The sequence below is a fragment of the Salvelinus fontinalis genome, chromosome 40 (assembly GCF_029448725.1).
Source record: "Salvelinus fontinalis isolate EN_2023a chromosome 40, ASM2944872v1, whole genome shotgun sequence".
NCBI classification, from domain to species: domain Eukaryota; kingdom Metazoa; phylum Chordata; class Actinopteri; order Salmoniformes; family Salmonidae; genus Salvelinus; species Salvelinus fontinalis.
Window position 1 is genome coordinate 11,096,305 of NC_074704.1, and position 23,239 is coordinate 11,119,543.

General features: G+C 43.8%; 3 protein-coding genes across 4 annotated transcripts; 2 read left to right on the forward strand and 1 right to left on the reverse strand.

The window, feature by feature from the left end:
* The first annotated feature begins 3,025 nt into the window (after positions 1-3,025).
* Positions 3,026-4,828, forward strand: LOC129839814 (transcription factor JunB-like). Its single transcript, XM_055907463.1, has one exon. It carries the CDS (start codon positions 3,391-3,393, stop codon positions 4,393-4,395), a length of 1,005 nt encoding a protein of 334 aa, XP_055763438.1. The 5' UTR covers positions 3,026-3,390; the 3' UTR covers positions 4,396-4,828.
* A 1,215-nt stretch (positions 4,829-6,043) lies between these two features.
* Positions 6,044-10,349, reverse strand: prdx2 (peroxiredoxin 2). Its single transcript, XM_055907465.1, has 6 exons — positions 10,240-10,349; positions 9,259-9,382; positions 8,142-8,295; positions 7,477-7,599; positions 7,079-7,209; positions 6,044-6,601 (listed from the first exon to the last, which is right to left on the reverse strand). The coding sequence occupies exons 2-6, from the start codon at positions 9,359-9,361 to the stop codon at positions 6,519-6,521; spliced, it is 594 nt and encodes a 197-aa protein (XP_055763440.1). The 5' UTR covers positions 9,362-9,382; positions 10,240-10,349; the 3' UTR covers positions 6,044-6,518.
* A 208-nt stretch (positions 10,350-10,557) lies between these two features.
* Positions 10,558-22,312, forward strand: LOC129839813 (protein Wiz-like). 2 transcript variants are annotated; one of them, XM_055907461.1, is made up of 11 exons: positions 10,558-10,667; positions 11,196-11,283; positions 11,507-11,962; positions 12,195-12,581; positions 12,773-13,225; positions 13,430-13,614; positions 19,125-19,299; positions 19,562-19,788; positions 20,520-20,766; positions 20,924-21,089; positions 21,306-22,312. In XM_055907461.1, exons 2-11 carry the CDS (start codon positions 11,262-11,264, stop codon positions 21,496-21,498), a joined length of 2,511 nt encoding a protein of 836 aa, XP_055763436.1. In that variant the 5' UTR covers positions 10,558-10,667; positions 11,196-11,261; the 3' UTR covers positions 21,499-22,312. The 2 variants fall into 2 exon arrangements, with proteins under 2 accessions (XP_055763436.1, XP_055763437.1); XM_055907462.1 differs by having other exon boundaries at positions 11,199-11,283.
* The last annotated feature ends 927 nt before the right edge of the window (positions 22,313-23,239 follow it).

The following is a 23,239-nucleotide window of genomic DNA, read 5'->3' on the forward strand; positions in this document are numbered from 1 at the left end:
TGGGACCCCAAAAAAATGGCACACCATGTCACAGATCATAGGCCCACAATGAACAAGATCCCTATTGATTTTTGACAATCTTCTTGACCTTTTAATGACTGAGGTCAGACTGGTCAGTGACCTCTCTCCAGTCAACAGTAGACCACTGCTGTGGTGACTGGCTCTTTCTCAATTCATATTTTCTTCATTCCTCACATTCTCGTCTCCTTCTCAAACCACATTGGAGGAGGGGATCCAAGTTCACTCCCCTCTAACCTTCTCCCCCAATGCATATTGAGAAGGGGATGTGGAGAAAAGAGCAAGAAGTCAAAGAAAGAGCCGCTATGCATCATGCTGTTCCTCTGAAGTTACTCACTGACAGGAGAGAAGAAGAAGGGCAGATGTAAATAAGGTCAATGTTTCATGTGGAGGAGTATGTGTGTAGGGGTGACCTCTAATTGACATGTCCTATGGGCTGGACCCATGGGCTGACCACCACTTAGGCAGAGCATTAGTTCCCATAAAGAAAAATATTAAGAGTCAGCATTGGCTTGAGAAATCAATGGAGATATTTCTGAAAACATTTCTCATGGGGAAAACATTTTTTCTTTCTTTCTAATTGCAGATACAGTATATTAATTGTATTATTTTATTCATTTCAAATGATCACAAGGGATCAATTCATGTGATGCAAATTTTATTGAACAAGTTGCCTAAAAATAGCACAAAAAGTCACAGCATTGGGTGCACCACAAAAGACATGGTAGATGCTCGCGAGTAAAGGTAAGCCTAACGGAAGTTGCTTTCCTGAATACAATTTTGATACAACTTCGCTTATAACTTGAATGTTTCTGACTAGCCACAACATCTTTATGGTGTTTCCCCTCCAAACTCATCTCATTATTTTACTATGAGTGGCTTTATAGTACAAACAATGCGCTTACTCATTAATTTACCTAGACGAAATATAACCATAACATTTGTCTGTAAATAATTAACACATTTTACTCATCGCTTTATGACCATAATACATTCATAATATCTTAGAGGACGCACTGAACCGATGATTTCAAGTCCAATCATAATACAAGTAAGTCATCGATTATTGGCTCTAAGTATGTTCTACTTAAGCTATCTTATCTATACATTGCAAGGTCTGTGGTCAAATTGTTGTCAGGAAATTTGTCAGTGCGTAATTGATATATGTCATATTTCTTGGCATATGACAAATTGTCATACCAAAACTGAGTACACAGAAAGAGGGAAATTATATTAAAACATTCGTACTGAGCACATTTGCTTGCTGCTGGCTGCCAAAAATATAATTGTAAAAAATAAATAAAATATTAAAAAACAGTATTTACGGCTTGAAGGAAATTACAATGGAAGTGTTTTTAAGAGTTATTGCCAGAAAACGTTCTGTTCCCCTGATGGGCATACAGGTATAGACAACATAGTAGACTGCTACTCCACCTGAGGATATGGGTGGAAGGTTGGGACGAGTCGAACATGGAGATAGAACTTGGAGAACTAGGGGCGCGTGGGCGGATGCCTGCATCGTTCGATTCGAACGTTCTTCTATTCTGGATGAGAAAATGATTCAGACCTCATTACCATACTCAGGAGACAGAGACGTCTTTCTCCTCGAACCAAAAACAGGTGTTCGGATAGAGGGGTCTCCTGCTTTGTTGTTTTGTTTGCTACCATGGTTTCTCAAGGTAAAACTCTACCTGAGGCCAAATAATAGCTGTTTGTCAGCTAATATTATAATACATTTAAAAGTCTGGCGTGGCCTTTCCATGCGTAAAATACCAAAGGTTGATTACAAAAAAGCCTAAACCACACAAAGTGTCATCGTGATGCTTACAGCAATTAATACAAAATAAAATAAAGCTGCTTGGCCTCTGTCTCTGGGTAAAAGAGAAAAAATAAAGACTCAAAAAGGTTGATTGTAAAAATAAAAAGCATCCCAAACCACTTTTTGTCAGGTTTCATCATTATAGTGTCAGCAATTCTTCTGATTTGGATATTCTGGACATAACTACTTTTACACTCCATAATAAATTCATAACCACTTGGCTGGCGTCACCATGCGTAAAATGAAAAGGAAAGACTCCAATACTTGAGAAATAATAGGCCCACTGGCCTATGTGGGCCACAACCACTTTTTCACATGTGATCGTGATGGTGCCAGTCTTATTCTTGTTCTGAATAAACTATTCTGGACATATCGCACTACCTTGCCACTCTAGCCTCTGCTCTCCTCCATATCCCACCCTCCCTCTGCTCTACTCGGAGTATAGTACGGCTACTCCGCCTCTTCCCGCCCGGAGGCCTGCTCTGGAAGCGGTCCAACCTGGGAGTGGCTTCCCGCTTTTCACACGGAGCAGGAACTGATGCGCCAGGATAACCAAATATGGACTTGCTATAAATTTCGTTGCCATGACTCAGCCTCGCGCCTTATCAATCGAACACTATTGAACACTGTGTGGATACAAGGCGATGGGAAGGGGAATTTGGCTACTGTTCAACAAGTTATACAATGACATTGCATAGGCTAAATAGTCGTGTTCTTAGCTTGAGGAAGACCTATAGTTTTCTTAGGTAAATGACCCAAGCTGATGTAATTGTAAGGCAATATTCAATCAGCTAAATGTGTCAGTGATATTTTCTGATATGGACCCTAATAGGCACAAAATACATGTAGCCTATCAATACATGTAGAGTACTCAAATGTATCAATATAATATTATATCCAACTGGCAATGGCCCCTTCATAACGGTGTTATAAAGATAGCCCTCAAGATTATATCCACATCAATATATGAAGTCAAAATGAATCCGAAAGTGGAGGTTCGACGCAAATAACACTACCATTTAACCCAGATAGATGTATAAAATCATTTACGTAGCCTATCACTTTCCTCTCTCTCAAGTCTTGTTTATCTCAGCAGTTCCTGGCAACAACGTCATCGAGCATCTGACGTTTCAGGGCGTGGAACAAGGGCTGGCCAATCGGTGCGTTTCTTGCACTATAAAGTGTATAAATTGCCTGTATCGCATGAACACTGGTAGAACACGAGTTTAAACCAGCGAGAAAACAACGAACATTCCAGTTCGCAAAGAAAATATCAACGGGACGAAAGACTGTGTGGAATCCAATAATTAGTCACCGGACATCAGTTTGAATACAACTGTCAAGAAAAAAAACCCGACGACTATTGACTCGGTACAGTACAGTTCCACTATTTTGGAAGTTTTGCTCTGTTCTACATTGATAACTTTGGGCTTGATTATAATATACCTTCTGCGGAAACGTTTGGTTGCTGAAAAGACACTCGAGAGGGCTTGCCCTTTTTTGGACTTATAAATTCAGCTACTACACTGAAGAATTCCAGCAATATTTGAATAATGTCCACAATAATGGAACAGCCTTTCTATCATGACGACTCGTTTCTTTCTGCTTATGGTCATTCAGGCGCTGCCCTGCACGACTACAAGCTCCTCAAGCAGAACATGAACTTGAACTTCGCCGAAAACTATCGGAACCAAAGCCTCAAGGCTCAGCTGCGCAACGAGAGTGAATTCTATCCGACCGGGGTCGCATCAGAAGTCGGCTCGCTGAAGCTCGCCTCTCCTGAACTGGAACGATTGATCATCCAGAACAGCAACGGTGTCATCACTACCACACCGACACCTGGGCAGTACTTCTACAGTAGGGGAATCACAGAGGAACAAGAGGGCTTCGCGGACGGGTTCGTTAAAGCTCTGGACGACCTCCACAAGATGAACCAGATGCCGCCACCGAACGTGTCCATCGGAACCGGTGGAGTCTCCACGTGCACTGTGGCCTCCACCGTGTTTGGTTCCTCCATGCATCCGGAGCACCTGGAGTACACCACCCTGAACAGCTGTGGCCCTCACACTAACCTCACACCTGCTACCAGCAGCTACCCCTCCACCACCATCAGCTACCTGCCTCATCACCAGTACCAGCACCACCAAGCCGCGGCGCACCCATCCCACCACTTCCAACACTCGCTAGCCGGAGCAGGCCTACACGCACAGCGATATTCGGGGATGAAAGAGGAGCCCCAGACTGTCCCAGACATGGAGAGCAGCGACGACGAGTCAGTTTGCGGCTTGTCCCCAATCGACATGGAGAACCAGGAGCGCATCAAGGCCGAGCGCAAGAGGCTAAGGAACCGCCTGGCAGCCACCAAGTGCCGGAAGCGCAAGCTGGAGCGCATCTCGCGCTTGGAGGACAAGGTCAAGATTCTGAAGACAGACAACGCCGGGCTCTCCAGCACAGCTTCCGTCCTGCGCGAGCAGGTAGCTCAACTCAAACAGAAAGTTATGACACACGTCAGTTCTGGCTGTCAACTCATGTTGACATCCAAGATCAAGTCGTTTTGAAAACTATAAAACGATGGACTATAAAATAAACACTGGACAATAATAGGGAATACATTTGTTTTCCTTTGTTAAAGCAATCAGAACTTACTGCACTGTTGGGACAGCAATTGAGTGAACTACCATTGTGTTTTCATGTTGAAAATATTCAAAAGTTGGTTATTTTTTTTGCATTGTTTATTGGTTTCCATGGTATGATGGACATGGGAAACCGCGTGCACAATAATAAGACTAATAACACTCGGGGCATTCTGAACAAGTTATATACAGTGTCCGCTAGTTATGGCTTTGCCTGTTTACATTTTTTTTATTTTAATTAATTTGAACTGTCATTTGTGAAATGCATTCCATTTATAAGTTATTGTTTTAAGTCAGGTTGATCCTCACTGTCTTTTTTACTTGTACAGTATATATTTAAGTAAAATCTTAAAATTTACCCTCGTCTATTTTACATTGTATCCTTTCTACACAACTACATTGACATTTCTCAAACCAACGAACGCTGTAGGCCTATGAACTAGATATAGCCTAGGCCTATATATTACACTGCAGCTATAGTGTTCATGACAAGCTTTAGTGTTAACATGTGTGTAGAAGTAGGTGTGTTTACATGGATTCATAATTACATTGACATTTCCCACGCTAACCAGTAAATTATCATCAGGAACGGTTTCTGTTTTTAATCAACCAACACAGAAACAGGCTTGACGTACGAGACGTGCCCGCGTTGTGTCGTTTGCCCTATGACGTACATACGTATTGCCAAATATGGTATTTTTTGGAATTACACGTCACAGCAGGGGGAAGATTTCCGTGAACCCCCACCTACATTGCCCGTCAGTAGAGCGGCGCGTTTTCGAGAGACCTTACTACTAGACCATACTGTGCGTGTGAAGAGAAGTTTGTCAATGGCAAGCTTTTAAAGACGGGGGGAGTTCCCCTAATCAGCCACCGCAGTGTTCAAGTTCCCAAAACAACCTTATGCGAAACTAATGTCGAGATAAAAATACACGGGTCAATTTTCCAGCAAAGCAAACGATGTTCTTTGCTGATGTGAGAAGGGAAACTAAACATTGGTAGGCTACGTGGGAGTAATCTTGTACAGGTCTCCGAACATTCAAAGTCTAATGTAAACTCAGCAAATAGCCTTGCCATTAAGTTATAAACAGGAAAAGTGTAGGACTATTATAGGCCAAATGAAGGCCATATCATTGATATCAGCAGAGCTCGAGCAAAGTCATCTTAATTCAACTCCAGCCAAAGGAAGACATCCATATTACATATATAAACTAGAGCTAGGCCTTAGTACATATCCTCTGAACACTTAGCCAATGATCTAAGGAAGGCAGGGTAGGATGCAGCGAGCGGTAGGTTCTCTGCATTTATTTGGAGCCCAACTTTATCGAAAAGGTGTCATCTGATGACTGACAGTGCGTTTATAGCATAGCCTGCTTCAAGGAATCCAATCTAGGGTGCAGGATATCTTACTGATAGACTGTGCTGGGAATTCTCCACATTACACAATCTTACAAAACCTTTATTAGATCACCACCTACCATTGTCGAAGCAGATCTGTCAACGGCTTTAGGAGAGAAACTGGCGATAGAGCTCCACCTAGTGGTCAAAACTAAATTTCACACATGACAACAAACAACCTCCACTTAGATTTATTTTTCAGACAAAACACTGCCAACATGTAAATCATTATTTTCCCCATTTGTTGTTATTAATGTCCCGTGACAGTCGACTGAGTAGTTAACAATTGTGAGGTACAAAATATTCAATGCATTTTTTTAAACACTTGAGAAAAAAGCACAAACAAAAAAACACTTTCAGTGCATGGGACTAGAATAAACTGTTTCCACCAGTAGCTTATTTGTCATACAGATAGAGTGGGAGTCTACAAGTTCTTTAAAACTTATGTATAAGTGTGGGTTGGACACCAAGAGATGGTTGCTGAAGGGAGGACTTCCCATCTGAAGGTAAGTGCTAGGACATCTCAGGAGAGACAGAGCGTGGGTCGGAAATGGCACCCCATTCACTGTAAAGTGCACTACTTTTGACCGGCGTCCATATGCACTATATAGGGTGCCATTTTGGACACAACCTGAGGCTCTGTTGTGTTGTCACTGTTTGGAGAAGAACTCCTTGCTCTTCTGGATGTCGGGGACGATGGTGTCACTGCCTGGCTTCCAGCCAGCGGGACACACTATCACAGGAAGAGAGGGACAAGCCCAGGATGAGTCACACTGACATGGAATATTCAAACAATTCCTAACCAATGGTAAAAATTCCATGTTTTCCAAACACATTCCACATGTTTGAAAGTGAGCTCCCATATAAGAGACTAATGGAATGGTATTAGGTGTTGTAAAGAGAAATTGATCCCTTGATCTGTTAACTGAATGACTTCATGCCAAAAAAAACAACTAGTGTTGGAATGTCTTGTGTGCATAGCAATGAGACTGGATCCAGATGCTGCAGGGCTCTACGCATACTTTTTATCAAAACAGATTTTTTTATAAGGAGCACCCATGCCAAAAAATGTTGGGGATCAATTTCAGGTCGCACAGGTAAATATTTTTCTGCATATGCAAGTAAAGTGGTCGCACTGTAGAGCCCTGTGCTGGCTCTTGAAATAAGAACTAGGAAGCAAAAACATGTAAAAACCTGCTAAATCGCTTACCCTCTCCGTATTTGTCTGTGTGCTGGAAGGCCTGCACCAGACGCAGGGTCTCATCCACAGAGCGGCCCACTGGCAGGTCGTTGATGGTGATCTGCCTCAGGATGCCCTTGTCGTCAATCACAAACAGACCCCTGAGAGAGAGAGTGAGGGAGAGAGGAAGCAGACAGTGAGAGGGTCAGACGGCCACACGGGGCATCTGAGACTACATGCTTGAATCAATATCCAATACAAGAGTAAAATCAAAAAGTCAGCCAACATGAAAGTGAATCAAATGAAAAAGCACTTCACTGCATTCATTTAACAATAACCTTGCAAGTGCACACTAAACTTTAAATAGCACCTTTGTATACAGAGGTTTCACATACACACTACTGACGGCAGTGTCGTAAATAACTGACCTGTAAGCGATGCCCTGGTCCTCCTTCAGCACTCCGTAGTCTCTGGAGATAGACTGGGTGAGGTCAGCCACAAGGGGGATGTTCATTGGTCCCAAACCACCCTGCTTCCTGGGGGTGTTTATCCTATAGGGAAAGGGCACAATGTCATCGTCATAACAAACTCAAATACAGCCCTTGTTTACGCTTCATTAAGGATGTAGTGAGTATCACATAGTAACAAAGTCAAATTAAAAATTCTGAATGCTGACATTCACACAGTAATAGTCAAGTAAATTAACAAATCACGCAAGCGTAAACTACATAGAGGTAGGATTCTAAAACCATTGTTGGATTGAGTCCAGTGACCGTTAGTTCTTCTAAGGGCTATGGCACTTATCACCACTAGGCAGTACAGCAGGCAGAGACGAGATAGCCAGAGCATGGGAGTGTACTCAAACGCCTGTTTATTTTTTTTACAATTGGCAGATGTGGACAACTGGAAAGCATTTTACACTGACAGAGAAATGAACAGATACATTTGTTATCAGTTGAAATAGGTCAGCCTCTTGACCGTTCTGATCGAGGTGCAGGAATATTCAACCCTAGTGTATGTCTCCATGCCTTTAAAGTTCCCATCAACAGAAATGACTAAAACTCAATGCTCAAAAGTCTAAACCAGTTCTTACCAGGCCAGGTGGCTGAAGTGAGAGTCTGTGGAGGCGCCTATGACCTCACAGCCAATCTTTCGGAACTCCTCAGCCTGGTCGCTGAAGGCTACGATCTCAGTGGGGCACACGAAAGTGAAGTCCAGCGGGTAGAAAAAGAACACCACATACTTCCCTGGAGGGGACACACGCAGGAGAGGAGTCAGAAGTGTGTGTTTGGGTACATGTAGGCCTTGTCTCTTGGGACAGCAATAACACTGAGTAGCTGATTTGGCTCCAGGTGCCAGTGGTGTACATGTTACTCTATAGCCTATTATTTTGAAGATATGTACTTGAATCCTGGAAGGTGACATAAGACAATTACATTCTAACCAGTCAGAATATGAACTATTCTGTACCCTGCACACACACGGCTGACTGGCCTTGTTAAAACTGGCGTCATGAGTAGTTCTGCATGGTTGTAAAGACAATGAAGACCCTTAGCTTTGTAATTAGTCTGATTAATCAGGCTGTAAAATTTTTTTTATTGGTATATACAGCCTGTGACATGGGTGAAAATGGTCATTTCAAGTCAGAACGTTGAATTAAATAAAATTTAAACTTGCACTACTTGTTGTCTGTGCGGTTTGTCCTTCAGCTACTCAAATTTAGACAAAATATTCAGAGTAGTGTTATTAAACCGACTTTCAGTACACTGGTCTGTATAACTTTACTTCTTATTTTTGATTTCAATACTGACGCAATTCGCACGTGACAAACACTTGCACAATATGGCCGAATATAACCGAACCAGATTTAATGGAAAACACTGCTAGCTGACTGCGAGGAAACGCGCGGTGGTCGACTATTTTCGGTTACATTTGGACCTACTGGTGTCGAAAAAAAGTCTTCCTCCTACCGCCAAAAGTACCAACAGCAAGTAACGTTACAACCAGTAAAGTAACCTCAAATACAATTGTATACAACATTCTGGCTTTAAGAGACTACTGCCTCTTTAAATCAACTTCTTTCAGACTGATATCCATGGAGTAACCATGGTACATTCTGATGTTTCAGCAACTTTGTTGTTAGATGGTAACCTGTATACGACTGACCTGCCAATAAAATGGTCATTTAGAGAAAATCATAAAGTCCTTACCCATGTAGTCAGACAGCTGGATATCTTTGAACTGTCCGTCCACCACAGCAGTGGCTTTGAACTGTGGGGCCGGCTGGCCTATCTTAGCGTTTCCAGACGACATGGTGGTGACAATGACAGCTCACTGGGAAAGACAAACGACCCAGCAAAGTCAATAAACAGTGAATCAAGTGTGGAACTTCGTCTCAATATGGCAAAGCAAATAGGGTGGAGTCTATCTAGTAGGCTTTGGTCCAGGAGCCTCTCACTCCTTTTTAACAAGCATATGATAAGTAAATCAGTCAAAGTAAGTAATAAAACGAAACGTTTTAGAAAAATGCTCAAAGCTCCAGTTTTTTTTTTTACACTGATCTCAATTCTACTGCAGTGCTGTACTACCTACCTAGCTGTACAATGCTGCAGGATCAACTTGCCAATACCAAGCCTAGTCACATGCAAGTCAGTTGTTCAAGGCTGTGCGTGAGAACAAAGGTTTTACAGTGTAGCCTTAAACCTTGCCCACTGAAGACATTTTATACTCGGTTGGCATTCAACGGTCGTTATCAAATAATTGAGCCATTAAAATAGTAACTTCTCACTCAAGTGTCGGGATATTGATTACTACATTGTTGGGTTTGGAACTAACGTTAACAAGGCATTTCAATGCATTAACAATGAAACAATTCAATAGTATTGTATGCATGGATTTACTAGCCAACTATGCAGTTAGTTACATTACAACTAGTTAGCTAATTGGCTAACGAGGTGCCAAACCCCCACACCCACCAAACTGTTCAAAGGGACAAAAAACCAGTTAGTAAAACAGAGGCCACAAATACAAGGAGGCTTGACCCACAATGCCTAGCTAACGTTAGTTGTTAGCCGGTTTCTTTTGTCTGCAACTTTGCAACCACAGCAAAAGCAGCGACGTGTTCGCAGCTGAAAAATACACTAAGCATAATATGCACGGAGTGATAGTCGAAGTATCTAATATATACTTACGTTTCTTGTGAAAGGACTAAAGCGTTTGTGTTGCGGTTTACTGCAATGGTGTGAAAGCCGCTAATCCGGAAGAAAGCACTTCCCTCTACGTTTTAAAAGATTTTGTTTTCAAAATAAAAGTCGCCAGAGAAGTCGTTAAAAATAAATGTCAATCGAATTAGATAGCTTGTTGTGTGATTCATTTCAATTCAAACACTTTCTGATATTACAATATGTATACACAAAAGTGTTTCTGTGGAATGACACCACATTATATTATACTTTTTTAATGTTCAATCGATGAATTTAAAACAAGGACTTTTAATTTGTATAAGTACATATTTTGACCCGGAAATGATTGCTGTAAACTCTTCACAGGCGCTGATGGTGGAACATGGGTTAAATTGTCGAGTTAAATTTTTCAAGAGGACAATATAGGTATATTTTCGGTGAGTTCTGGTCTGTTTAACTAGTTAAGTTATTAGCTACCTATCATGTCTTATTGTGAAGTATCCTCTTCTCTGACAAATCCAGTTTTCAACAAACCTAGCTATCTAGCCAGTAAGCTAACGTTAGCTAGCAAAGTGCAGTCATTTAACTAACAAACTACAATACCAGTTTACGCATTCTTTTTTGCTAAATTGAGTCTGATAGCCAAGCTGTGGAGTTCTATTTTCAAATCATTATGGCAGCTAGCTAGCTAGCTTACAATCTGAGCAAATTAACTCCTATCTCTGTTTAAGTTACATCTATTGAAAGGGAACTCGGCTCAGCTGCTGTTGCTGGTCTGAGTGTCATTCAATAAGTTTGACAGCCCTCGAGTTGGAACTGGTCTTACATTATGACCAAATCAGAGTGGTCTGAATTGACTGGATGCAGCATGCTGTTTCAGTTACTTTCTAACCAATGAGCTGCTAAGACATACACCATATGTTTTCTATCCATTTCCCCCCTCTCAATTATCTTATGTATGGAAGAAGACAACATCCTAGGCTAGTTCCATCTTCAACCCTGGAATCAAAGTCATCCAGTCACCTGCACTCATGGAGAACACAAAAGAAGAGGGTAAGAACAAAGAGGAAAAGAGAAGGTGTGCATGAATTATAGTCTGAGCCAGTTGGAACCATTTTTGATTAGAAGCATAGTTTTGCCTCAGATTCAGAATGTCTCTGGATTTACACTCCCACTCTTACTATTTCCTCTGCACCACTTCATCTCTTCTCTTCCTCATCTCTTCTTCCCTTCCTCTTCTCCTCCCTCCCTCCCTCCTCTCTCTCTTGTCCCTCAGCCCCGGCCCCGGTTATGTGTGAGGTGTGCGGGACCTACTTCGAGACGCGGCGGGGTCTCTCCAGTCACGCCAGACTCCACCTCCGTCAGCTCGGCGTGGCAGTCTCGGACAACAGCGGAGCTCCCATCGACTTACTCTACCAGCTGATTCAGGACAGGGACGGTTCCATGCAGCCACCCAAACCCGTCTACTCATCACCCAAAAAACCCAAGGTGTCAGGGACACTCATCTCCCAGAAGGAGTCCCCTCTTGGGGGTAGAGTCAAAGTAGTGACAACCCCACAGAATAATATATCCAAGGTAGCTCGTAAAGGGACAGTTTTGGCCAAGCCTCGGCAGTCTTCCATGTCGTCGTTCCTAACAGCAGGCAAGACACCATCGCCCTCAGGGGGAGCAAGCCTGCCCTCGGCCAAGCCTGCCTGGGCACCGCAAGAGACGGATGCCCCCCTCACCCTGGGTAAGTCTCAGCCTGGGTGTTTTTGATTGGAGTGGATATTTTAAGTGTTCCGTTATTAGATGTTTGTCATCAGGAAGTCACATATTAGGCCTATTATATTTGTGGAATTGAACGTTGTACCATTACATGTATACAGATAGATATTTCTGTTCTTATGTAATGACATTATTAACCTCAAGTATAACATGGCACTTTCTAACACCAGTCTCTGGCTCCTCCCCTGCCTATACAGCGATGGACACCAATGACGAGGTGCATGTGTGCCAATTGTGTGGCGCCTGGTATGAGTCCCGCAAAGGCCTGGCCAGTCACTGCCGGGCCCACTTGCGCCAGTTCGGCATCACCGAGAACACCGAGACGAAAGGAGGACCAATAGAATTCCTCTACCAGATCATGGAAGCGGAAGACCTCCAACCTATAGCAAGTGAAGGTCTCAACGTCTATAACCCTTCTATGTCTTCTAACTCTAACAAACGGCCCTCCGGCTCTGGTTCGTCCACATCGCCTGCTAGACATAAAGGATCCCCCTCCTCCTCCCTTCACCAGCCTCCCTCCAACAAACGGCCCAAGCCCTCCGCATCAGAAGGAACTGCTCCACAGGATCATAGGCTCAGCACGGGTGAGTTTCAAGTTATTTTTAAAGGGGGAATCTGCGATTGGTACATCCATTTACTTTAAGTCATATTTTAAGTCAAATTTAGTCATTTGAGTTTAAGTAATTTAAAAGGATGTCACAATTCAAAGAACAGAACAAGAAAGGTAAATAATAAAACCAAGTGATTCATCAAAAACATATTATTTGAAATACAGGTGAGTTCACCTGTGTGTTGTGCGGTGAAGAGTTTGAGAACCGCAAAGGCCTAGCAAGCCACTCCCGCTCTCACCTGCGCCAGCTCGGCGTCACCGACCTCCTGGGCAAGGCGTCGGCCATCGACACGGTGCAGCAGCTGGTCAGCAGCGGCGTGCTTGCGGCCGCTGCATCGGTACGAACCAGTAACACCACCACCAAGACACCTTCTCAGTCTCCAGCCCCAGCCAGGTCTCCAGCTAGATCCCCAGCTAACGCCCACCTCAGCCCCTTGGCCTCCAGCCACAATCCCAGGTCCAAGGCCAAGAAGGGCTCCGCCCTGGTCTATCCCAAGCCGGAGCCCCTGGAGATGGAGCTGGGTGTGGGGTTCTCCAGTCCGCTTGGGGGGTACAGCAGCAGTAATGGATCTCAGGGTTCTCAGAAGTGGGCCAAAAATGGCCAGTCCTTCAACTCCGGTAAGATGTGGGTCCTATCTTTTTGACTAAGTGGTATAAATTCTGTGGTTTCTAATTTGTTTGATGTAAAAGTCCCTCTTCTATTTGTGTTTTGCCATTGAATAACTGCACTCAGACCATTGACCATCCATTCAGTCAAAGCAGCATAGCTAAATGCAGTGACATGTCAAGGGACAAATCCCTCCCTCCCTTTCCCTTCCCCAGGTTCAGACCAGGAGCTCATGATCACCTGTGAATTCTGTGGCCAGTTCTTTGACAGCCGCAAGGCCCTGTCCTGCCACGCCCGCTCCCACCTGCGCCAGCTGGGAGTCATGTGGTCTGTCAACGAGTCGCCCATCGACCTGCTGAGAGACATCCTGCTGAAGGAGGGCAGTGCCACTGCCACCCAGGTGAGTCTGTGTATGTGTTGGCAATGGAGGGCAGGTCAATATCTTGTCATGTGCTACCTACCGGCTGCGGTTGTGCCCTCGAGCAAGGCACTAAGGGGCAAATCATAGCTTCTGCTTAAAGGGTAACTCACAACCCCAATTTCAGCTCAACCTCTTAAAAAAATAAAAATAATGCATTGAGGTGAGAAGTTGTGGGTGGGGGGAATTTGCTCATAAATATTCATTTTGAGGGTAGGTAAACATAGTTGTACCTGATCCCAACACTTTCTCAATAAAGCATACTTTCCAGAAGTCCACTGGCACGCTCTGATAATAAAATGATGTGCATCGTAAGCAAATATGACTCTGGACAGTTAATACCCGGAAAACACCAGTCTCAATGTCAACAGTGAAGAGGTGACTCCGGGATGCTGGCCTTCTAGGCAGAGTTGCAAAGATAAAGCCATATTTCAGACTGGCCAATAAAAAGAAAAGATTAAGATGGGCAAAAGAACACATACACTGGACAGCTTTTTCTTTGCAACTCTGCCTAGAAGGCCAGCATCCCAGAGTCGACCTCTTCACTGTTGACGTTGAGACTGGTGTTTTGCGGGTACTATTTAATGAAGCTGCCAGTTGAGGACTTGTGAGGCGTCTGTTTCTCAAACTAGACACTCTAATGTACTTATCCTCTTGCTCAGTTGTGTACCGGGGCCTCCCACTCCTCTTTCTATTCTGGTTAGGGCCAGTTTGCGTTGTTCTGTGAAGGGGCTAGTACACAGCATTGTACGAGATCTTCAGTTTCTTCGCAGTGTCTCGCATGGAATTGCCTTAATTTCTCAGAACAAGACTAACGAGTTTCAGAAGAAAGTCCTTTGTTTCTGGCCATTTTGAGCCTGTAATCGAACCCACAAATGCTGATGCTCCAGATACTCAACTAGTCGAAAGAAGGCCAGTTTTATTGCTTCTTTAATCAGAACAACAGTTTTCAGCTGTGCTAACATAATTGCAAAAGGGTTTTCTAATGATCAATTAGCCTTTTAAAATGATAAACTTGGATTAGCTAACACAAGGTGCCATTGGAACACAGGAGTGATGGTTGCTGATAATGGGCCTCTGTACACCTATGTATATATTCCATAAAAAATCAGCTGTTTCCAGCTACAATAGTCATTTACAATATTAACAAGTTATTTTAATGGACCAAAAATTAGCATTTCTTTCAAAAACAAGGACATTTCTAAGTGACCCCAAACTTTTGAACGTGTATGTGTGTGTGATTATACATGCATGCATACAGTTGAAGTTGGAAGTTTACATACACCTTAGCCAAATACATTTAAACTCAGTTTTTCGCAATTCCATTTAATCCTAGTAAAAATTCCCTGTCTTAGGTCAGTTAGGATCACCATTTTATTTTAAGAATGTGAAATGTCAGAATAATAGTACAATTATTTATTTCGGCTTTTATTTCTTTCCTCACATTCCCAGTGGGTCAGAAGTTTACATACACTCAATTAGTATTTGCTAGCATTGCCTTTAAATTGTTTAACTTGGGTCAAATGTTTGGGTAGCCTTCCACAAGCTTCCCAAAATAAGTTGGGTGAATTTTGGCCCATTCCTACTGACAGAGCTGGTGTAACTGAGTCAGGTTTGTAGGCCTCCTTGCTCGCAAACTCTTTTTCAGTTCTGCCCACATTTTCTATGGAATTGAGGTCAGGGCATTGTGATGGCCACTCCAATACCTTGACTTTGTTCTTAAGCCATTTTGTCACAACTTTGGAAGTATGTCAATTTGGAAGACCCATTTGCGACCAAGCTTTAACTTCCTGACTGATGTCTTGAGATGTTGCTTGAATATATCCACATGATTTTCCATCCTCATGATGCCATCTATTTTGTGAGGTGCACTAGTCCCTCCTGCAGCAAAGCACTCCCACAACATGATGCTGCCACCCCCGTGCTTCACGGTTGGGATGGTGTTCTTCGGCTTGCAAGCATCCCCTTTTTTCTCCAAACATAACGACGGTCATTATGGCCAAACAGTTCTATTTTTGTTTCATCAGACCAGAGGACATTTCTCGAAAAAGTACAATCTTTGTCCCCATGTGCAGTTGCAAGCCGTAGTCTGGCTTTTTTATGGCGGTTTTGGAGCAGTGGCTTCTTCCTTGCTGAGTGGCCTTTTAGGTTATGTCGATATAGGACTCGTTTTTCTGTGGATATAGATACTTTTGTGCTTTTTTCCTCGAGCATCTTCACAAGGTCCTTTGCTGTTTGTTCTGAGATTGATTTGCACGTTTCGCACTAAAGTACGTTCATCTTTAGGACACAGAACTCGTCTCCTTCCTGAGCGGTATGGCGGCTGCGTGGTCCCATGGTGTTTATACTTGCGTACTATTGTTTGTACAGATGAACGTGGTGCCTTCAGGCGTTTGGAAATTGCTCCCAAGGATGAACCAGGATTTCTTTTGATTTTCCCATGATGTCAAGCAAAGAGGCACTGAGTTTGAAGGTAGGCCTTGAAATACATCCACAGGTACACCTCCAATTGGCTCAAATGATGTCAATTAGCCTATCAGAAGCTTCTAAAGCTATGACATCATTTTCTGGAATTTTCCAAGCTTTTTAAAGGCACAATCAACTTAGTCTATGTAAACTTCCAGACCCACTGGTATTGTGATACAGTGAAATAATCTGTCTATAAACAATTGTGCATGACACAAGTAATTTTTCCAACAAAGTAGATATCCTAACCAACTTGCCAAAACTATAGTTTGTTAACAAGACATTTGTGGAGTGGTTGAAAAACGAGTTTTAATGAGTCCAGCTTAAGTGTGTAACTGTGTATATATATATATATATATATATATATATATATATATATATATATATATATATATATATATATATATATATATATATATATATATATATATATATATATATATACACACATATATATATACACATCTCTCATCTGCCCTATGTTGGAGAACTCCCAATCATCGAGCCATGAGTCAACTGTTTTAGTTTTTGACCTGACCACCATTGTCATCTTCTTTTTACAATGGATGTAGCTACGAATTTAAACGTTGAGTCCTCATAGCTACGTGTATTTTTATTCGTAAAAGCACAGATGTGTATGAAACAGTAAGCAAAAACATTGAATTTGGTCATATGCGGGAATGTGCCTTACTGCCCTTAGAATTTTTGTTTAAAGACACAAAAAAGTAACAACGAGGCTATATACAAGGGGTACCGGTATTGAGTCAATGTGCGGGGGTGAACGTTAGTTGAGCTAATAGAGGTAATATGTTCATGTAGGTAGGGGAAAAGGGACTATGCATAGATAATGAACAGAGTAACAGCAGCGTGTCTGTGTGTATGGCCGTGTGTGTGGCATCAATATGCATGTGTGTGTATGTCAAATCAAATGTATTTATGTAGCCCTTCGTACATCAGCTGATATCTCAAAGTGCTGTACAGAAACCCAGCCTAAAACCCCAAACAGCAAGCAATGCAGGTGTAGAAGCACGGTGGCTAGGAAAAACTCCTTAGAAAGGCCAAAACCTAGGAAGAAACCTAGAGAGGAACCAGGCTATGAGGGGTGGCCATTCCTCTTCTGGCTGTGCCGGGTGGAGATTATAACAGAACATGGCCAAGATGTTCAAATGTTCATAAATGACCAGCATGGTCAAATAATAATAATCACAGTAGTTGTCGAGGGTGCAGCACCTCAGGAGTAAATGTCAGTTGTTTTTTCATAGCCGATCATTAAGAGTATCTCTACTGCTCCTGCGGTCTCTAGAGTTGAAAACAGCAGGTCTGGGTCAGGTAGCACGTCCGGTGAACAGGTCAGGGTTCCATAGCCGCAGGCAGAACAGTTGAAACTGGAGCAGCAGCACGGCCAGGTGGACTGGGGACAGCAAGGAGTCATCATGTCAGGTCATCCTGAGGCATGGTCCTAGGGCTCAGGTCCTCCGAAAGAGAGAATTAGAGAGAGCATACTTAAATTCACACAGGACACCGGATAAGACAGGACAAGTACTCCAGATATAACAAACTGACCCTAGCCCCCCGACACATAAACTAATGCAGCATAAATACTGGAGGCTGAGACAGGAGGGGTCAGGAGACACTGTGGCCCTATCTGATGATACCCCCAGACAGGGCCAAACAGGAAGGATATAACCCCACCCACTTTGCCAAAGCACAGCCCCCACACCACTAGAGGGATATCTTCAACCACCAACTTACCATCCTGAGACAAGGCCGAGTATACCCCACAAAGATCTCCGCCACGGCACAACCCAACCCAACCCAACCCAACCAGACAAGAAGATCACGTCAGTGACTCAACCCACTCAACTGACGCACCCCTCCTAGGGACGGCATGAAAGAGCACCAGTAAGCCAGTGACTCCGCCCCTGTAATAGGGTTAGAGGCAGAGAATCCCAGTGGAGAGAGGGGAACCGGCCAGGCAGAGACAGCAAGGGCGGTTCGTTGTTCCAGAGCCTTTCCGTTCACCTTCACACTCCTGGGCCAGACTACACTCAATCATTGGACCTACTGAAGAGATGAGTCTTCAATAAAGACTTAAAGGTTGAGACCGAGTCTGCGTCTCTCACTTGGGTAGGCAGACCATTCCATAAAAATGGAGATCTATAGGAGAAAGCCCTGCCTCCAGCTGTTTGCTTAGAAATTCTAGGGACAATTAGGAGGCCTGCGTCTTGTGACCGTAGCGTACGTGTAGGTATGTACGGCAGGACCAACTCGGAAAGATAGGTAGGAGCAAGCCCATGTAACACTTTGTAGGTTAACAGTAAAACCTTGAAATCAACCCTTGCCGTAACAGGAAGCCAGTGTAGGGAGGCAAGCACTGGAGTAATATGATCAAATTTTTGGGTTCTGGTCAGGATTCTAGCAGCCGTATTTACCACTAACTGAAGTTTATTTAGTGCTTTATCCGGGTAGCCGGAAAGTAGAGCATTGCAGTAGTCTAACCTAGAAGTAACAAAAGCATGTCCGTGTGTTTGGGGTCAATATGCATGTGTGTGTATGTCCGTGTGTGTGGTGTCAATATGCATGGGTGTGTATGTCCGTGTGTGGCATCAATATGCTGTGTGTGTGTATGTCCGTGTGTGTGGCGTCAGTATGTCCGTGTGTGTGGTGTCAATATGCGTGTGTGTTGGTGTGTCAGTGTAGTATGTGTGAGTGTGTGGTTAGAGTCCAGTGAGTGTACATCAAGCCTGTGCAAAAGAGTGATTATTAATAACTTAAGGGGGTCAATGTAAATAGTTCAGCTAGCCATTTGATTAACTGTTCAGCGGTCTTATGGCTTGGGGGGTAGAAGCTGTTAAGGAGCCTTTTGGTCCCAGACTTGGCGCTCCGGTACCACTTGCAGAGAGAACAGTCTATGACTTGGGTGGCTGAAGTATTTGACAGTTTTTTTTTAGGGCCTTCCTTTGATTGGGGGCTGTGATGGCCAAAAACCTGTTGAAATGGATCAATAAAGATGTTTTGTGTTGTAGGTCAAGAGGGAGCCAGCGTCCACTCACCCCAGCGCCGGCCCAGCCTGGGCCAATCACAGGAGGTTCTCGGAGCCTTCGTGGGCTCCCCAGGGCTCTAAGAGGACATTCACTCCTCCACTGGACTACTCCCTCAACGACAAGCCTTCCCCTGATAAGAATGGATCCTCCCAGTCTGGTAAACTAACAGTGCTCACGCCTGACCAGCAGATCTCAGACAGGTTATTTGTGGCAGGCAACTGTTTTCCATTGGAGCTGTGATGGCAATTATATTTAGCAGAAGCTTTTTCCAAAGGTGACTGATTTCATTATTAGTAAAAAAAAAATCAACTAGGTAACCTGCCTAGTAATTAGTGCTGAAACAGAAACGTTTATCACGTGAAAAGCTTCAACCTTCAAACGTCTGTTTTTAACCCCCCCGTCCTCTTCTCCCCTTCTAGCCGGGGATGCGTGCTGCGAGCTGTGCGGCTTTGACTTTGAGAACCGCACGGCGCTGGCGAGCCACGCCCGGGCCCACCTCCGCCAGCTGGGGGTTAAGGAGTGGAGGGCAGAGGGTGTGAAGGCCTCCCCCATCGAGTTGCTCAGCGCCTGGATACAGAGGCAGCCCCGCAAGGCCGCCGAGATCCACCGCCAGTACCGCAACGGGGACCTCAACATCAGGTTTAAGGTGAGTGTTACATCTTCTATTACCAACTGGGTGGTTCCAGCCCTGAATGCTGATTGGCTGATAGTCGTGGTATATCAGACCATATACCACAGGTATGACAAAACGTTTATTTCTACTGCTGTAATTATGTTTGTAACCAGTTTATGATAGCAATAAGGCACCTCGGAGGTTTGTGGTATATGGCCAATATACCAAGGCTAAGGGCTGTGTCCAAGCACTCCACGTTGCATCGTGCAGAAGGACAGCCCTTAGCCGTGGGATATTGGTCATATACCACACCCCCTCGGGCCTTATTGGTTAAGTATAGCACCCATTAGGTTTGGATCTAATTGCTTTGTGGCAGTGGGGCTGATCACCGAATCTTGGATTAAAAGCAATGACAATCACAACCCCTCAAGTGCACGACGTTTAGGCACTTTCCATCTGCTTAGTTCTGTGACAGGAGTGCTTCAACTCTCAGTCTAGGAGAGCGGCTGGGTTTCGACCTCGCTTTTCTAAACAGTAGCTGAGGCTTGGGGAGACCAGATGAGTGGACGTTCTCTAACAGTTATTGATTTAAGTTGAGAGGAAAGCGGCAGGTTGACACCAATAGAATAACAGATCTCTGTAGCTGCTAACATCAGTCTGTACTGTATGCTATTTCTACTACCAATCCAGGTGAATGTAGATGGTTCTGTCCAACTTAGAGGGAAAACAATTTCACCAACACTTGATTTCTTTTCCCCTTCCAGAGGAACGCCCTGTCCCACTCTCCCTCCACAGACTCAGGCTCCTTCCCCTCGGGAGCCCAGAGGGCTGCGGGGCTGGGGCGCAGGGCGGGCCGAGAGGTGGCCAGGGTCGCCGGGGGTTCGTCCAGGACAGCTCAAGGTCAAAGGTCACAGGGGGAAACGGGACACTCGTCATATCACCATCATACCGTCACTCATACGCAGTCCCAGGGGGCTAGAGGAGACTTCAACCACATACGCTCTCCTAGAGGTGAGATATGGAAACCGACTCAAACGTGCATGTACACACACACACACACACACACACACACACCCTACAGAACTTTCTACCTGTTTGCCCTCTGATAAAACCAACGTTGAGCTATGGTAGACTCTGATTTTAAACCCCTTTCCAACCCGTCTGCCAGGTTTTGAGCGGCGGGTCCCTAAAGACACCGCCCATACGGAGGGAGCAGAGGGAGACGGCGGCTCTCAACAACCCCCCCGGTCAGGAAACATCCCTTCCCTGGTTCCCAGGCCCCCCTCCACTCCTCTGGTCAAACAAGTGGGCAAAGAGTACACCCTCAAGTGCAGGTGAGCTGATTGCCAAAATGCTGACAGTTCAATGTACGCTGAATTCAGATTGCCCGAGGTCACACACTTGTATGATTTATTATTGGCATCGTACGAGGGTCTCTGCACTACAGGTTCCACAATGTTTCACAGAATGTGGTTTAAGCACGGGTCTGTTTGTATATTAATATTAACCAACCTTCTCTCTCTTGCTTTCTGTTCTATTCCGTCCCGCAGGTTCTGTGAGGCAGTGTTCCATGGTTCTCAGTCAGTACAGGAGGACTGGATCAGACACCTGCAGAAACACATCCTGGACCTCCGCTTCAACAAGGCCTGTCCTCCCCCTGACCCAGAACGGCCCCTGGTCCCGGGCATCGAACCCTCAGCCACCACCACCACCCCGGTCCTTCTGGCACCACTGGTGGTTTAAATGGTCCACTACTATGGCTACCCTCACTGCATTGTCCTTATTACCACTTAGTTGGATCGTCTTATCTGTTGTTCATGTGTTTGTTTTCCTCAAAGGACTGTTGAACTCAGTCTACACTGTGGTAAAAACACCTACTAATTAGGTGTGTGTGGGGGATGATGCCTTCGTTTATTTATTCAGCATTAAAGAAATGACTTGGTTTGAATGATAACTGCACAAAGTGGATATACTGTAGCACTAGTCTTGTCCACCAGCTGTCTCTCTCTAGCTGTTAGCCTGGGGATAAGGTTAGTGTAGCACAGACATAGCTGTACCAGCCTCATATCAACTCTAGAGGGCCTACTTGGGCCATTTGAAGAAGTCTACGTTCACTAATTACTCTTGCTGGGGTAACTTAGACATGGGGTCAAACAAACTAACATTCATCCATCATGACACATTCCTACCACTTAGTAGTCTAGCAATGGTTACATTCCATTTCTTTATTGGGATGTTTATTGCACATTGTTTTCATAGAAACCTAAATTCATAGTAGTCTGACATTGGATGGAATGGTTCCATAGACTGTAGTCAGTGATGTCACTGAAGAAGTAAGGCAAAGCCTGTTCGAGCATTAAATACATTCCCCTTGTTTCAGCTGTTTCAAAGCAGTGTGGCATTATAGGTTGCATTGCAAAATAGCAGGGAAGGCAGCATGTTCACTTTTGAATTATGGTCTGAAATGTCCCTATTGTACAGGAATTTGTATTAGCTTTTTTATGAATGATGTTTTTAAATCTAGAACTGTATTCTGAAGTAAAGAAATATAAGACAAGGTTTTATATTTGTCTTGAATTCTTCTGTAATTAGTGGTTTGAAGGCAGCAGAGCCAGACAGAATACCAGGACGTGTACTCAGAGCATGCGCTGACCAGCTGGCAAGTGTCTTCACTGACATTTTCAACCTACAGTGCCTTCAGAAAGTATTCACAGCCCTTGACTTTTTCCACATTTTCTTGTGTTTACAGCCTGAATTTAAAATGGCTTACACACAATACCCCATAATGTCAAAGTGGAATTGTGTTTTTTGACATTTTTACAAATTCATTAAAAATGAAAAGCTGAAATGTCTTCAGTCAAGTATTAAACTCCTTTGTTATGGCAAGCCTAAATAAGTTCAGGAGTAAACATTGGCTTAACTCACATAAATTGCATGGACTGTGTGCAATAATATTGTAACATGATTTTTGTATGACTACCTCATCTTTACACCACACATCCAATTATCTGTAAGGTCCTTCATTCGAGCAGTGAATTATCAAACACAGTTTGAACAACAAAGACCAGGGAGGGTTTCCAATGCCACGCAAAGAAGGGCACCTATTGGTAGATGGGTAAAAAATTTAAAAAGCAGACATTGAATATCTCTGAGCATGGTGAAGTTATTAATTACACTTTGGATGGTGCGTCAATATACCCAGTCGATACAAAGATACAGGCGTCCTTCCAAACTCAGTTGCCAGCGAGGAAGGAAACAGCTCAGGGATTTCACCATGAGGCCAATGGTGACTTAAATAGTTACATAATTTAATGGCTGTGAAAGGAGAAAACTGAGGGTGGATCAACAACATTGTAGTTACTCCACAATACTAACCTAAATGACAGAGTGGAAAGAAGGAAGCTTGTACAGAATAAAAAATATTCCAGAATATGCCTTCCTGTTTGGAATAAGGCACTAAAGTAAAACTGCAAAAATTGTTACA

What these genes read in the sequence shown, in the direction of transcription:
- LOC129839814 (XM_055907463.1), top strand. Translation starts at nt 3,391, where the DNA reads ATGTCCACAATAATGGAACAGCCTTTCTATCATGACGACTCGTTTCTT.
- prdx2 (XM_055907465.1), bottom strand. Translation starts at nt 9,361, where the DNA reads ATGTCGTCTGGAAACGCTAAGATAGGCCAGCCGGCCCCACAGTTCAAA. An exon ending in CCAGCTGTCTGACTACATGG is followed by an intron (nt 8,296 to 9,258) that starts GTAAGGACTTTA and finishes TGTCCCCTCCAG; the next exon opens with GGAAGTATGTGGTGTTCTTT. An exon ending in CACTTCAGCCACCTGGCCTG is followed by an intron (nt 7,600 to 8,141) that starts GTAAGAACTGGT and finishes CTTTCCCTATAG; the next exon opens with GATAAACACCCCCAGGAAGC.
- LOC129839813 (XM_055907461.1), top strand. Translation starts at nt 11,262, where the DNA reads ATGGAGAACACAAAAGAAGAGG. An exon ending in GGATGCCCCCCTCACCCTGG is followed by an intron (nt 11,963 to 12,194) that starts GTAAGTCTCAGC and finishes CTGCCTATACAG; the next exon opens with CGATGGACACCAATGACGAG. An exon ending in GAGTACACCCTCAAGTGCAG is followed by an intron (nt 21,090 to 21,305) that starts GTGAGCTGATTG and finishes TCCGTCCCGCAG; the next exon opens with GTTCTGTGAGGCAGTGTTCC.